The sequence below is a fragment of the Trachemys scripta genome, chromosome 2 (genome assembly GCF_013100865.1).
Source record: "Trachemys scripta elegans isolate TJP31775 chromosome 2, CAS_Tse_1.0, whole genome shotgun sequence".
Classification (NCBI taxonomy): Eukaryota; Metazoa; Chordata; order Testudines; family Emydidae; genus Trachemys; species Trachemys scripta.
In genome coordinates, this window is record NC_048299.1 from 80,882,454 (window position 1) to 80,898,225 (window position 15,772).

Consider the following 15,772-nt stretch of genomic DNA (forward strand, 5'->3'; position numbering starts at 1 on the left):
TGCCCTGATTCCGTGCCAGAGAAATCTGCTAACAACCAGGCCTCTCTGTCCAAGGAGGCACACGAGATGCCATCAGAAAATAACTCCTGCTTCTATAGCCCTCCCTCCCCAATCCTGGAACATGAATGTCTCAGCAGATAAGCAACAGAGGGTCCTGTGGCACCTTTAAGACTAACAGAAGTATTGGAGCATAAGCTTTCATGGGTGAATGCCCACTTCATCAGACGCAAGTCTTGCGTCTGATGAAGTGGGCATTCACCCACGAAAACTTATGCTCCAATACTTCTGTTAGTCTTAAAGGTGCCACAGGACCCTCTGTTGCTTTTTACAGATTCAGACCAGCACGGCTACCCCTCTGATACTCAGCAGATAAGGTGTCTGCAAAGGGCCCAGTCATGCTCCTAGGAGACCGATTTCACAGGAGTGGCAGATATCAGCTGTAGCAGGGAGTTAATGTTTTTGGCAGCATCCCCTGAGCAGCGGGCTTCCTCAAGCATTAGAGGCTCCTGTGTGCCCTTCAGTCAGTATCTAGGCTCTCTCCTCACTGCAAGGGCAGTCAGCTTAAATAATCAAGTGTTTTTCTTGCTATAAATGTTTACTGGAGATAGCGCACGGTACACACACTTAAGCAAGTGCTCAAAGCTAGGGGCACTAAAGGGGAAATGCGCTCCTCCCCATACACAGACGGGAAGCTTTTTGGGGCAGGAGCTATGGTTTGGTTCTGTTTATACAACATCTGGCACAATGGGGTCCTGCTCCATGACTGAAGCTATGAGAATAATAATGAAAGTTCTCAACAACTCCTTTGAGAGCAATACTATGCGATTCTTCTGGGGTGCACCTGCTTAGGAAGCAAAAAAACCAAACCAGACCAACAACAAAAACCCCCTGCAGCACCAAGTCTCAGAGCTCAGGTTACTGACTCAGGCTTATGCTATAGGGCTAAAAATAGCCCGGGAAGCGTCTCAGAGCTCAGGCTCCAGGAGACCAAGCCCAAATGCCTACACAGCTATTTTTAGCCCCAGAACACAAGCCTACATCACTTCAGCTGGGCTCAGATTCGCTGTGGTGGTTTTTTGTTGTTGTTTTGCCATGTAGACGTAGCCTGATTGTGCCTCTCCTGCAGTTTCCCACAGGGCTGTTTGTCCTCATTGCTTTAGTAGAAATGGTCCCCATGGAAGTCAATTGAGCTGTCTCGCCTCATCCCCCACCCCACACACTAGGGAGTTTGTTTTCCATCTGTTTCTTAGGTGTCCTAGTGTTTTAAAAAAGAGACAGGCACTGAAACTACGACCAAAACATTCCCCTCCCTCCCTTGGGGAGAAAGAGAAAGGAGATGCTAGTCCATTTTGCAGCCCCAAATGTAAATGACGGTGTAGAATACAACCTTCTTGCATGATATGTTTTATTACAGACGCATTTACATCCTTTGGAGTTAAGCCTGGATAATGGTCCAAAGCTACAGCTCAATTTAAACAGTGCAAGAAAAACAGCTGGTATAGAAAGGCTGCAAATGGAGTTTCAAAAAGAGACTCCATTTCTCAAGTCCTTTTTCTGGCCTTCCATCTCTCTTAGCTAAGTCATATTTCAAGACAGTCAGTGCTTTTGCCCTGCCATGGTAGTCATGTGGGTAGGCATAACAAATGCCTGTAGACAAAGAATAAAGCCAGTGGAAAATGTCTTCTTCCAAGACATTGGGTCATGCAGTGGGAAATACAACCTAAAGCACAAGGGAAGAGGCATAAAGCCCTTTGCTGCAAGCCACAACGGAGATGTCAGTTAGGTTCCCAGCTACATAATCCATCATCAAAGCTACTGTGCAAGGTTTGGTAAGACTGCATTTCCCAGCATTCCTTTCAGATACACATTTCCCCCTTTCTCACTCTAATACATTAAGCAAACTCTGAAACAAATGGTTACATGGTGCCCCTCGTAGCATTCTCCTCTATGCCTTCCCCATGGGTGCAGAAGCAAAATACACTGACAGATAACAGGACGAGTGTCAGATGGCACCTGGTGTGCCCAGTCGACGATCCCAGGCCATCACAGTAGAAAGTTGCAGAGTTCTGTAGTCCAAGTCCAATCACTTCTTCCCCAAATGCCTCAGCTAGCTTCGGTGCAAAGGCTTCTCAGGGCACATAAGACTATTTTAAAGGGGTTTCTTTCAACAGTCTTTACCGTAACCATGTAGTTCGTAGGACACTGAAACCCTCCCATCTTCCAAGGAAGTTGAATGATACGGTCCTCCTGGAATGCTTTACTCTGAAGATGCAAGGTCAAAACCTTCTCTCTCCTACCTGCATTTGTATCAGAGAGGGCATGTTTTGCAGCCTAGTCCTCTGGATCAGAAATCGTTATCGCTCTACCACGGTGGAACAAAGATCCACCCGCGCAGAACTGGGAAATCGCATCTCACCAGCTGAGCAGGAGAAGGGCTTAGGCTGGTCTCCTCCTCTACAAGCCCTTCAGGATTTCAGCCCCATTTTTGCCATCATCTGCTCATATAAAGTCCATGCCATCGCTGCCATCAGAGTGCGCCGCAGGGCACGGGGGACGCCACCACGGAAAAAGCCAACCAGTCCATAGTCCTACAGGAGGAGACAAAACAAACACCAGCTGTGTCACTTCATGTAATTCTTAGACTTCTACTGGATGGCATAATCCATGGCTGCACTGAAATACATTCTGTACTAGTCCCTAGTGCCTGAGAAATCCATGCTCCCACAGCACTCAGCCAGAGGGACAGCCACAGAGAAGGGATCTCTAGCATCACTCAACTGCAGTGACTCCGGCTGATGAAGGAACAGCAGTTACTGGACAGCTGCTATACCGTGAGGCACAGTACAGAACAGTAAGAAGAGGGAGGGGAACCACAGGGCACGGAGGGAAACCCCCACCTCCGTCCAGACAAACAAACAAACAAGACAAGACAAGACAAGACAAGACAAGAAACAAACCACTTCAGGTCACTTAATATAGTCACCAGCCTCACTTCAGAATTTTGTGTCAGTTAATATTTACAGAATTGCCAGGGGTGAAAGTAAGGCGGTAAGGCACTTCTTGCTAGTGTTCAAAGGACAGATAATTGTTTTATATCCCATTTATCCTTGAAGCTTGTGTTTATAAAGCAGCATATTACAAAAATCCTCCTGCCTCAGTCTGGCAATCACAGGAGTACTACAGTGATAAGCCATGGATTCCAGCAGCCCAGGACTGGGTACAAACAGATCCTGCAAGGTTATTTGCTAACACAATTGAAGTGACATCAGTAAGTACATTCAATTAACAACAGTCTAAGGGTAAAAGTGCTCTATAATGGAGTGAAGAAAGGTAAAGTGAAACCTCTAGTCATACGATGGCTCAGGATACAAGTTAGATTACGTGTGAGGGGTGAATGTAACATGCCCAAATGTGTATGACAGTCGTCCTCTTTTTATTCACTCACTCCCCATGCTCAGCTAGAGAGAGTGTGTTTGCTTTTCCAAGGGATTTGTCCTGTGTACATAGGTAAAGGAGGGTGGAGCACCAGGAATAACCAGGTGGTGGTGAAGTTAACTATCTAGCGCATTAATTTTCATACCGCTCAGAAGGAGCAAGAAACAACAGTAGCGTGTTGGGAGCTGTCTGTTCCCAAGGAGACTGATGTGGATATCTGCCCCATGGGAACTGGATTCAGACCACCAACCAGTCATCAGATGGGAGTAACTTCAGTCACTACTGACCCAGACTGTATGTGGACCAAGAGGTGAAAAGTTCAGTCTCCCATAGCATAACACAGAGGAAGCATTTCAGAAGCTACACTGCGTTCACAGTGGTATATACCTAGGAATACTCATTTGAAGGTCTGCTTTAGAGATGAAGGCGAGAACCTTCTTATCAAATCTGCATCTCTGGTGAAGTGACCAGAACTGAAGTTACATTCACACAATCCTCTCAGCCTCACCTTGAAGATTAAGGCAATGGCCTGCCCCGTCCAGCGGTATTTTTCAGGTGTCAGCTGCATGTGGGTTTTGATTACATCAGCAGGCTGTGTTGCCAATGAAGCCAGGATTCCAGCAAAGATTCCACAGCTGAAGTTCACTAAGGGGCTGAGCGCTGGATCAAACTGGTCTGGAATGAAGCAAGACACAGCTTAGTCAGACGTAATACAGTACAGTTCTGTTCTGTAGATAGTGACTTTCTTAGAAGTTGTATCCCAAACTAAATAGTTACCAAATTATAAAGTAGATAACTGAGGAAGAGATTTTTCAAAGGAGATTAGCAAATAGACACACCAATGCTAATTTTGGCTAAACAAATCACTTCCATTGGGACTGAATTTTTAGACACACAGAGCTAAAGAAAGGCTGTTTTAGAGGGCAGAAGCTGCAGAGGAGAAGGCTCTCACACCAAAATCAGGCAAGTCTCAATTTAGCAGAGATGGCAGAAGTGTTGGGGAACTATACAATGTGCATGAAAATGAGCAACTGGCAATGTCAGGTGTTGAGCAAGTTTTCCCCACACACAGCTCTGCCAACTCCTCATCCCCAACTCACAGTACCCCTGGCTTGGTAACTGCATCCCTGAAGTATCCGTCTCATACTTTGCTCATAGGCAAACACCAGATCACCATGAAGCGTGATGCATTCTATGTGCAATCTAGACCAGAGTACCCTGAGCACCAACGTGAGGCCCAGGTCATTTTCATGTAAGACTCCTCCAGAACGTGAACATCCAGTTCTCTACAGGTGGAACACTAATGCCCCACCTTAGCCCTACAAGGGATTGATTTAATCAGAAAAAGGCCAAAGTAAAGCATGTGGACAGAAAGGAAAGGATGCTGGGAGTGAGAAGAACCACATTCTGTGTTATTACATCCACATTCAGCCTTACCCTGAGGTATAATTTTTTTGGTCTGGGTGTAGAACATCAAATAGATGCCGGAAAAGGGTGCATCACGCAGGAGTGTTGCAGTCAGCCCACAGAACAAGCCCCGGGCCCCTTCTGTCCGATAGATATTCCTCACGGCTCCATACACACTCTCATAGCCATACTTCCCACTCTGCAGAGGACACACAAAAACGGTTTACCTACATGTCAGATATAGGGTCCCTTGTGCTGGGACATCATTACTGAGCAAGCCTTGAAGTGAAATCACCTCTCTACACACAAAAGGGTTAACACTTACCTCTGACTCCTAAATGCTTCAAATACACCACCACAAGGGCAACCAGCCAGATTTCTCTTTTCCCAAGGTCAATCATATATTGTAGTTACAGTATATTTTTAAGTATATACACAAGATGAGATGACGGGGAGGGATAGCTCAGTGGTTTGAGCATTGGCCTCCTAAACCCAGGGTTGTGAGTTCAATCCTTGAGGGGGCCATTTAGGGATCTGGGGCAAAAATCTGTCTGGGGATTAGTCCTGCTTTGAGCAGGGGGTTGGACTAGATGACCCCCTGAGGTCCCTTCCACCCCTGATATTCTATGACATAAGAACTATTCCAGTGACATCACAGCAGAGCCAGAGAGTGACTGTCTTGCTACATTATCAGCAACAGAGCTTCCCACACACTTTAGCACTGATATTTTATTAGCTACTTTTTCTATAGCAATTTACTTCTCCAACTCCATCCACTTCCACTGGCTGGAAGATTCAACCCCAGTCTCCTCGCAGGGCTAAGCATGGTGCCTCCCCAGCAATCCCCACCAAGGACGCAAGAGGTGAGGAAGTGAATTTGAACTTTATCTCCTGCATGGCAGATCTGTGAAATGGAACTAACATATATAATATAAATATACACCATACAATTACTAGATATTACAGACCAGCCTTGCAAGAGTATTAACAGCCCAAGATACAGCCACTCTCCCCCACTTCTGCCATGATGATGATGATAAAAATATTATTTCTTGCTGAGCAAGTAAAATATAGAAGTTACTTGCCCCAGGTGTGTGAGCGTGGAGAATTTTTCAGTCCATCTAGGTTTCAAACCATACCCATCATTGCAGCATTTAAGCACCTTACGCAGTATAGAAGCAGTATATAGGATCTCAGTTTCTCAGTCCCTGATACCCAAGACAGACGAATTTTTTGTGCTATAGGAGAGGGTATGAAACCACAACACAACACGCCAGAAAGTTCTAGAAGTATGAAAATTGTGACACTCACCTCATATCGTGTCTTCACCACGGTTATGGGCAACATGCAAACCCCTGCTACTGTACGGGAGCTAACGCCCAGAAAGACAGACTCTAGGGCTGTGGGGGAGCGGTCCGAGAAAAAGTACTGCTTCATCTTGTACAAGGTGCTGAAGTAAATCCCGACCCCAGGGATGCATCTTGCGAAGGACTGCAGAAGAGTGAAAAATGGAGAGAAAACACACTACAGAACACTAAAAAAGGGAGCGTTAAACCGGCTGGGAAGCTTCAGGCCCTGGGGCGGGTCACTGAAAAGAAAGAGCTGGTACTCTGAAGAAAGGAGAAGAGGTTTAGGGCAAAATCATGACTCCACTGAAGTCAGAGTTTTGCTATTGACTTTAATGGGGCCAAGATTTCACCCAAAGACTCTGTCCCCAATTACATGCACATTCAGGAACTGAAACAGGCTTAGCCGGTGCACCAGCCATTACAGATATATAGGCTGAGATTTTTATAGATATTTATTAGACACGGCTTCCCGTCAGCGTTGCATGGCCTAAGTAACATAGACAACTACCTCCCAGCTTCAAAATTGACTTGGGCACTTAGGAACCTTAGACCCACTGCCCTTAGGCTCTTAAGTGCCTAAGTCACTTTTGAAAATAGGACAGACATCTAAGTCACTTTGGCCTTGCAACACTGAGCGGAGCAACATTTAAATACCTTTAAAATTCTAAACCATACTTACTAACACATGCTAGGTAAGAAAAAGTCAGGGTTAAAATAATCACTTACTGGTGAGACCCCTTTCCAGAGCCCTAGGAGGCTTTCAGTGCGAATAACCCTAATGAACAAAGCTACCATCCCAACATGACCTGACCTAGAAGGAAAACAAGAAAAGAATTACATAGATATACTGCAGCTGTTACCCCATGGGACCAACCCTACAGCCCTGCTCTAGTCCTCCCTCACCCACCCAGAGCGCTCCAGAGATGTACCTGTGTACTAGCTATAGCACCTTTAGAAGCTCGCTCTCTCTATTCAGCCTGTTAAATAATTGGAGATATCCTATCTCCTAGAACTGGAAGGGACCTTGAAAGATCATTGAGTCCAGCCCCCTGCCTTCACTAGCAGGACCAAATACTGATTTTGCCCCAGATCCCTAAGTGGCCCCCTCAAGGATTGAATTCACAACCCTGGGTTTAGCAGACCAATGCTCAAACCACTGAGCTATCCCTCCCCACATATTTTCCCTTGTTCATTCAATTCTGCCTCCATCCATGGTTTACAATGCCACAATCACTCCCACTGGGGTTATCTATGGATTTTGACAGCATAGTTAGCATCACCACTATGGAAGCAATTATGATATCAGAGTCTACTATTAGTGACATCATAGTTCATCACCACCGGAGCGACAGTAGATTAACAGTGGATGGGGTCATGGATGAATATATTAAGCAAGAGGAGGAGGTTGATTAGATATTGACACACCAGTTCCCCATGGGGTAAAGGTATGTAGCAGTCATATGGGATTTTCCAAAGCATGGTGGGCATCAGTGAAACCTACCTAAGACAGCTGCTTCAAGAATGAGTGCAGCACTCTCAGCTATATACCTCCCAATGCTAAGGCTGAATATCACTAGGGTAGACTCATGAGAATAGGGTCTCACTACCATCTTTCACTTTGTAGGCTCCTTCAAAGTACCTCCCCTCCCACACACATACCCCATTCCATAAAGCTCTTCTCTCTCCTCTGCCTGCCCAGCTGTTAGCAAGACCTAACTGAGATCCTGCCCTCAACTCCAGGGCCTGGCCAGCAAGAAAGTGAGACACCCCACTTCCCCTTCACCCACTCACTCCCCTCAGATAACAGAAGCTTCGAGCACTTACCCATTGATGGAAGGCTGCAGGGTCTGCAGCCGGGTTTTAAGCAGATCTAGGGGCTGGAAGAGAAGGGTGGAGCAGGTCCCACTGATGGAACCACACACAAAGGCCTTTAGCACTGGATGCATCTGAAAGAGAAGTCCTGGCTTTAAAAAAAAGTCTTATATGAAGACTTAACTGGAAACAGCGCAGGAGGAGATGAGTATTCACTAGTTCTGTGGGTGATTTCTGAAGACGGGGGAAGCATTTGGTGGATGAACACTGAGCAGTAGCAATTCAGTGTGCAGGAATAGTTGCCTAAAACCTTCTGAAGTGCATACACAAACATTGCGTGAAAGGAGTTACAAGTGCTTTTTAGTTTATCTTCATGGATTTCCTCTTCACTGTTGTGTACTCATATACTACAGTGGTGGGTGCAGTATAAGGACCTGAACAGAACAGAACAGAATAAAAGCATGTATTGGCATAAGAACATAATAGTGGCCACGCTGGGTCAGACCAAAGGGCCATCTAGCCCAGTGTCCTATCCTCTGACAGTGGCCAATGCCAGATGCCACAGAGGTAATGAACAGGTAATCACAAAGTGATCCATTCCCTGTCACCCATTCCCAACTTCTGGCAGACAGAGGATATTGACACCATCCCTGCCCATCCTGGCTAATAGCCATTGATGGACCATGAATTTATCTAGTTTTTCTTTTTTTTTTTTTAAAACCTTGTTATAGTCTTGGCCTTCACAACATCCTCTGGCAAGGAGTTCCACAGACTGACTGTGTGTTGTGTGAAAAAAATACTTCCTTTTGTTTGTTTTTAAACCTGCTGCCTATTAATTTCATTTGGTGACCCCCTAGTTCTTCTGTTATGAGAAGGAGTAAATAACACTTCCTTATTTACTTTCTCCACACCATTCATGATTTTATAGACCTCAATCATAACATCTACACAGATGAAAGGGACAGCTGCAATGCAAAATACAGAATACACAGCAGGCTAGAGAAATCCAAAAATAATTCTTGCTCTACCAAACAGATGCTAAAAAGTGAGGAGTTACTTGGAGGGTGTTGGGATGTACTCAAAGCAAAGTACGTCTTCTGAGCAGAAGATTGAGAGACTGCGGAAATGCAGAGTTAATTAATTTTCCTCTCTTTCTCCTTACCCCACTCCTTCAGCTCCAAATCTTGCTCCTGAGGCAGATTCTTTCCTGATCCAAAGAGGACTTAAGCATAAGCCACAGGCTTACTTTAAATAAAGCCACCTCACATGATTCCCAAGAAACAAAGAGCTCCTGTGCCCTCCGCACAGAGCCATGTCAGAGAACACATCCTACTAACATAACGCTGCCGGATACACCACAGAACATCATGACTAGTGTTCATGTTTTCAGCTTCTCTTGACGTGTGTTTAGCTATAATAATAAGTCTTTTATATACAAGTGGTTTCTAATATTTAGTTTAGCACATCTCTCTCTCACTAATGGATATCACCAGACTCCCATGTGAAGCTCCCACGCATGATCATCATTAGAGTATTAAATGAAGTACAGACATAAACAATAAGCTTTCCCCCATTCTGTCTTGGCAGTGGCCTAGCCGAGGCATTACGGTAACTACTAGCTCTTTTGTGGGGAAAGGAAAAAGACTACACACCATGCACTTGAGGTCCCTTAAGGACCTGGTTTTCCAGTACACCCTGTGTGGCCCAGCACAAGGCAAAGGGATTCTCCCCGCCAAATACAGACCCACCCACTCCGCTTAGCCAGGACAGGAACATGCCCGGCTGGTCCTGGCAGAAGATCACGGCAGACGACTGGGGTCTCCCATCCACGTCCCGGCCCAGCCTAGCCCTGCTTAGCTTGGGAGAAGGGCTAGGATCGCAGACCTGGAGCAGCCGTAATTTCACAGGCTCCGCCCCCAGCCACACAATCACTCTCCTCATTGCCACTTCCGGGCCCGTCCCGGACATTTACGGCAGAGGCCGGCAAAGGCAGTGATGTCAGAGGCACGCCTCCGAAGCCAGCCAATGACGGTGGGAGCGCTCCAGCCAATCAGGAGAAGGGTGGGACCAGAGTTCTGTTAACTCTTTCCCCCCCGGTCTGAGCGGGAGAAGCGGCCGCCGCTACATGCCAGGCTCGCTCCAGGCCGGGCTGCGTTCTGCTATGCCGTTCAGAGCGCCCCAGGACAGCCTGTAGCACCCCGCCATACACACTGCGACAATCCTTAAATGCCTCGCACCCTCCTCTGCTCCTGCAGTGCAGTCCCACACTACACTGCACGGCCCTGGTACCATTCACCACCCCCCTGCACCCATCTGTGTATGCTGCGTTACCCTCCAGCCTGTACCATGCAGCCTCCCCTCTGATCTCCTAGTGCACTGTCCTGTGCATCATGAAGTACCACACAATTCTCCCCATATACTGACACTCGACTAACAGCACATCCTTCCCCTACGCTGCATTCGCATCCATGCTATACCTTGCAATCCCCAATACATTATGCTTCAAAGCCTCACCATGTGCCATGCAGCCTCTACAAGACATTTCATTGGACTTATCCCCATTATATACCATATACTCCCCGGGGTATTGTAACTCATTGCTATACAACCTCCACTGCTCTGCACTGCCCCTTTCTGTATGCCATGCAATTCTCCTACTGCATCCCAGTACCAGGCACACCAATTGCACTCCACCATATGACACACAAGTTCTCTGACTCCAGTCATGGTGCAGCCTTGCATATATCACACTGCATATTTCATACCCTCTCTACACACCGTAGAACACTCAGCACTGCTCCCCACTGTAAACCATGCAACCTGTAATAACAAACTGAAGCCCCACCATGCAACAACCCTAGTGTGATCTCTTCCGAACTGAAAAGACTGAATTTCTCTACATGAACTCGCTCAGTTTCCAGTTAGAAAAATCCTGCAATGCCCAACACAAGCATGCAAAGCTGCCTCTTAAAGGGACAAATATACACTGGGTTTTTCAGGATGATAGGACATCACTGTCATTCCTTCCCTTCTCCAGATTTTTTAATTCCAGGGATTGTGGCATTCAAACAAAACCACACCCATCACCCATTTCCATTTCCTTACCATTAGTGTTTCCATCTTGTCTCCTACATCTTGAGACTGGAGTAGCGGAGGCCTCGTTTTCTGGATCATTTAAGAAGCTGGACACAGAAATGACGGGATGATGTTTTATAAATAGTTAAACAGATGTTTCTCCCACCCGCTCCTTCCTGGAGATAGGAAAGAACTGGGTCTGACAGGGGCCAGCAAGCAAACAAGGTTTGTGAGAGTTTAAGTGATCATAATTTCTGATAAATCCTCTTCATATCTGGGAGGAGCCACTTAATTCCAAACTCAAGTAACATTTGGTGATTATATTTTTAAAGAAAAAAGGCCCATCCGCAATTCAAGAGCAACACAGGAAAACAAAGCACTTCGGATTTGCCAGAAAAATAGAAACTACCCTGAAAAATGGGAACTATTTTACTCTCTTTGTTAACACGCTATTTAAATATATATTTAGCACACGCGCGCACACAAAGTTCCTTGATTTCTCTGCCTTTTCTGCTCTTTGCAGTTTCTTTCCCATCTGATTATTTCCTCCCCCATTAAGCAGTTCCACCCCCATCAGGTGTCTGCCTTTTTAACAGTCTTTGTATTGAAATTCTTGTAAATCCTTCTTGTTTTAGAATACTTCCCACAGAGGGTTACCCAAACGCTTATCTCCTCAAATGCTCCTTCCCAATCTTTACCTGGCCTTTCCGAAGTCAGATTTTACAACAAAACAAATGGCTATATTCACCTTTAAACTCCAGGAATCCTAGTTTGTGTGATATTACATATGCATTTCCACAATAGCAACACCTAACACGGTAGTGGCTGGGCTTTCGTTAGTAGTCCGCATACAGGCTGCTAGCCTTCACAGTTGGCACTCTGCTTCCCAGGAAACGCGAGATTGCTAGTCTTTTCCCCCAGTGTGCTTCCAGGTTGCTCACTTTGCTCTTCCTCGTGTTGGTGGGTGTATACAGGAGAGTGTCGTTATAACAGCTCTGTCATGTCAGCCTCCTCTGAATCAACGTAAGATCCCTGAGCCGGAGCTGCGTATTGGCAGCCAGTCGGCTTCCGGCGTGACAAAGCCAGCTTCACCTCCATGCCGGAGTCACTCCTGCTATAGCACTTGGATGACACCAGCCGGTTAACGCTGAGTACTGCAGCAAGTATGACCAAAAAAATTCAATTTAACAAAACAAAAGAAAACGTTTTAATTTTGTTTCAAAATTTGCCATAACACTAAAAAATTAATTGAACATTACATTTTCCTGAAAAAAAAAATCGTTTTTAAGACAACCCCAGTTTTTGCTGGGATAAATTTTCAGTTGAAAAATTTCTAAGCAACAGCTTCTGTGAACTCTGTGCAGAAGCTAATGAGGAAAAGGGGGTTGAGGCACTGTAGAAATGTGAGTATTTTACATCAGCTACAAAAGGAAGCTTCAGTCACATCTTTAACATAGTGACAAACCGTCCTATGGTACCTTATAGACTAACAGATGTATTGGAGCATAAGCTTTCTTGGGTGAATATCCACTTCATCAGATGCACGTGACTAACACGGCTGCCTCTCTGATCTTTAACATAAGAAATCAGAATGATGGAACAAAATCAGGAATATCAGGGATAAGGTCTTTTGGATAGTTTTATTAGTGTCCAGAGTTGTGTGTGTGTGTCACATTACTAGTGTAAAAACAAATCTATGTTAAACTTGCTCAAACCTCATGCTTCAAGGCATAATCAACCTCTTACCGCTGAGCGTTAGGAAGAAATTTCCCCTTTACACAACTTGTTCCAAGGCCGCAGGAAGACAAGCAGGCTAAACTGTAGATTTATTTGGGTTTTATATAGAGAAGTTTTAACTGGTTTTTAAGAAGAAGTCTGTACTTCTACAAACACAACAAAGAGGAGATGCCCTTTAGAAGGCTGGTAAAGAAACAAATGATGTCACAATAACTTCTTGAAAGGTGGTGGTTGATTTTATTTATAAGTGAAGGAAAATATACAAATCTCAAAGAGCTGTTTTTCTTTGATCTTGTAACAAAGTGCGTGATAAGAAGTAATACAGAAAATAAAATCAAAACATAATAGAAAATAGTTTCCAAAAGTACTATAATAAAGCTAACTAGTTAAAAGGAACATCCTAAAGAGCCTATATATATATATATAAAATTTGTAGAACGTGACTTAACTGCTATTGAATAGGAAATAAGGTGGGTTTTTTGTCTGTTTGGGGGGGGGTTTTGATCAGCCAATTCAGGAGCATAGTATATAGCTTTTCTAGGTTGAAAGAATCCCCCACAACCCGAATCCTCTCCCCTTGAGGCTTGGGCTACACACAATTTTTTGTACCAATTTAACTATTTCAGTTTACACACACACACACACACAAAGTCACATCCCTAATCAAAAATAGTTAAATTTTATACAAAACCTGTTTATCCCAGGCCTGATGTGCTGCTTAAGTCTTATGTGGCCTTCTGCAGAGGGTGAATTTCACCCTTCAGAGTCTTCCAGTGGAGATAGGGTCTGGATTCCTAATGTAAAAAACAAGCTGAATAATAACCTATAGAACTTTTTCAGGCTGCACTTAAACATCATAAACAAGCTAAGTGCAGAAGACCAAACAGTTTCCTTTGCAGGCCACATCTGAAGTACTATCCTGCACATTTATATCAATCCCTAACATGCCACTCCATGCCATATCTGCGAAGATTTCCTTCATTGTTTTAATCATTAGAGAGTCTTCTGCTGGGTCATGCAAAACAAAATCTTGCCATCTCCTTTTCCATCTCCAGTATAACAGCTCATCAGAGATTTCTTTCTGACTCCTACTAAGTGTTAACTGGTAAAATTAAACTTAAGAAAAATGTTTTAGATGAGGAAATAATTTATTTATATGACAGTAGTGCCTGGAAGTCCCAGCTCATTGTGTTATGCTGTGTACAAATACACACTGAGATAGTCCCTGCCCTGAATATTTTATAATCTGAACAGGAAAGAGAGATCAAAGGTAGAAGAGATGAAGTATTATCACACCCATATTACAGATGGGGAACTGAAGCATGGAGAGATTAAGTTCTTGCTCAAAGTGATATTGGGAGTCTGGCCAATCTCCAGTTTGGTACCTTAACCACCAGACAATCCTTCCTAATCATGGTGACTGAGGACCAAGTTTTGCTGCCATTTACCCTCCTTCAGTCCCATTGATTTCAGCTGGGCTCCCAGAGTACAACTGAGAACAGAGGACCTGATCTTGCAGCTTTTGGGACAGAATTTAGCACTGAATGTGTTATGGGATTAGTTGGGGAAAAAAACAAATCTGTTTGTTAGCTCAACCTAATGAGACTAATCAAGTTAATTCCTCCCTCCCCACACACACACACCAAGGGAGACAGTGAAATGGTATCATGTAAAAGTTACTTAAAACAAGGGTCAGCTGCCTCCTGAGTGCCCCCTTGTGGCCAGAGGCAATTGTGTGGCACCTATCTGTTTTCCCCTCATAAGGGCCCCTTACAAGCAGTGCACGGGCTCTAATGTGGATAGCAGCTCCCCCTGCTGGAGCTAGTTTAGAACTGAAACAATTCTTCACTGTATCACCACCACCCTGCCTGAGACCAGTTTAATATCAGAACTAGTTCTGAACAGTCCTCAAGGCCCCAAAATAAAGTCCATCTCCACATTACAGACCATACTTAGCTCTGGTGTCTTCCCACGTAGCCAGAGCTCTTCTGTCCTAGTCTGTTCTCAGCCTGTCCTCCCAGATCTTCCTAGCTGGAGCTCAGCCTTCTAACTTAGACCATAGGCTTTATAAAAAGCAGTTTAATAAAAATATCAGTATTGCCAACCACAAGCATTTAATAACCATGAATCATGCCCTCAAAAATCATGAGATTATTTTAAAAATCTCATTATTTTTAAACCATATACATTTTTTGGGGGGGGAGTTCTCCTGGTTTTTGAGCCTTCTGGGTTTACTCAGGGCACATTTTCAGGCTTTACTCCACAACTTTGAGGGCTTCAAATTTATTTCTTTTGAAACGAAAGCTGAGATTCTCCTTTGGTCTCTTAATTCCAGCAGCTGGCACTGTAACAAAAACATATATGAGAGTTGGCAACACTGAAATAAAAATAACCTTAATGAAGTAGTGTCAGGGGAAATTAGAGAAGAATCTGTTTAATGTATTACATGGCTCTGGTTTCCTTCTCCAGACCGGAGGAAGAGCTCTGAGAAGCTCAAAAGCTTGTCCCTTCCACCAACAGAAGCTGATCTAATAAAATATATTACCTCACCCATCTTGTGTCTCTCTCACATCCTGGGACTAACATGGCTACAACAACACTCAACAATAGTGAAGTGAAACAGATCAAATCTATATCTCTAGAACTGTTTGAACCTCCCTATGCCATTTATATAGCCTGGGAATCTCTTTTCTTCAAAATCTCTGGAGTGTGATGAATAGCTCTCATTTACCATGGAGTATCTCAGGACAGATTTTCGGAAATGTATTGTTTACAGCCAACTCTGCTCTCTTAATCAGTTTCCAAAAAGGACATAAAACAGAAGTTTTAAATATTGGTTATATGGCACTGACAAATTCCAAAGTAACCTAGTGTAGATCTGTCACATTCCAGGTGTAATCCAGACCAGTAAGGGGTTGTGTCACTACCTGTCCTGCAACCTTGGGTGCCTCACAATG

The 15,772-nt window shown here is 44.5% G+C and overlaps 1 protein-coding gene across 2 annotated transcripts; it reads right to left on the reverse strand.

The window, feature by feature from the left end:
* Positions 1 to 1,387: 1,387 nt before the first annotated feature.
* Positions 1,388 to 12,169, reverse strand: SLC25A38 (solute carrier family 25 member 38). Of its 2 annotated transcripts, XM_034761015.1 has the most exons (8): positions 11,827 to 12,168; positions 11,109 to 11,185; positions 8,016 to 8,137; positions 6,918 to 7,002; positions 6,154 to 6,333; positions 4,873 to 5,041; positions 3,944 to 4,110; positions 1,388 to 2,588 (listed from the first exon to the last, which is right to left on the reverse strand). In XM_034761015.1, the coding sequence occupies exons 2-8, from the start codon at positions 11,175 to 11,177 to the stop codon at positions 2,466 to 2,468; spliced, it is 915 nt and encodes a 304-aa protein (XP_034616906.1). In that variant the 5' UTR covers positions 11,178 to 11,185; positions 11,827 to 12,168; the 3' UTR covers positions 1,388 to 2,465. The 2 variants fall into 2 exon arrangements, with proteins under 2 accessions (XP_034616906.1, XP_034616907.1); XM_034761016.1 differs by lacking the exon at positions 11,109 to 11,185 and having other exon boundaries at positions 11,827 to 12,169.
* Between the last annotated feature and the right edge of the window lie 3,603 nt (positions 12,170 to 15,772).

What these genes read in the sequence shown, in the direction of transcription:
- SLC25A38 (XM_034761015.1), bottom strand. Translation starts at nt 11,177, where the DNA reads ATGATCCAGAAAACGAGGCCTCCGCTACTCCAGTCTCAAGATGTAGGA. An exon ending in ACAAGATGGAAACACTAATG is followed by an intron (nt 8,138 to 11,108) that starts GTAAGGAAATGG and finishes CTTCTCTTTCAG; the next exon opens with ATGCATCCAGTGCTAAAGGC. An exon ending in CTGCAGCCTTCCATCAATGG is followed by an intron (nt 7,003 to 8,015) that starts GTAAGTGCTCGA and finishes TTTTCCTTCTAG; the next exon opens with GTCAGGTCATGTTGGGATGG.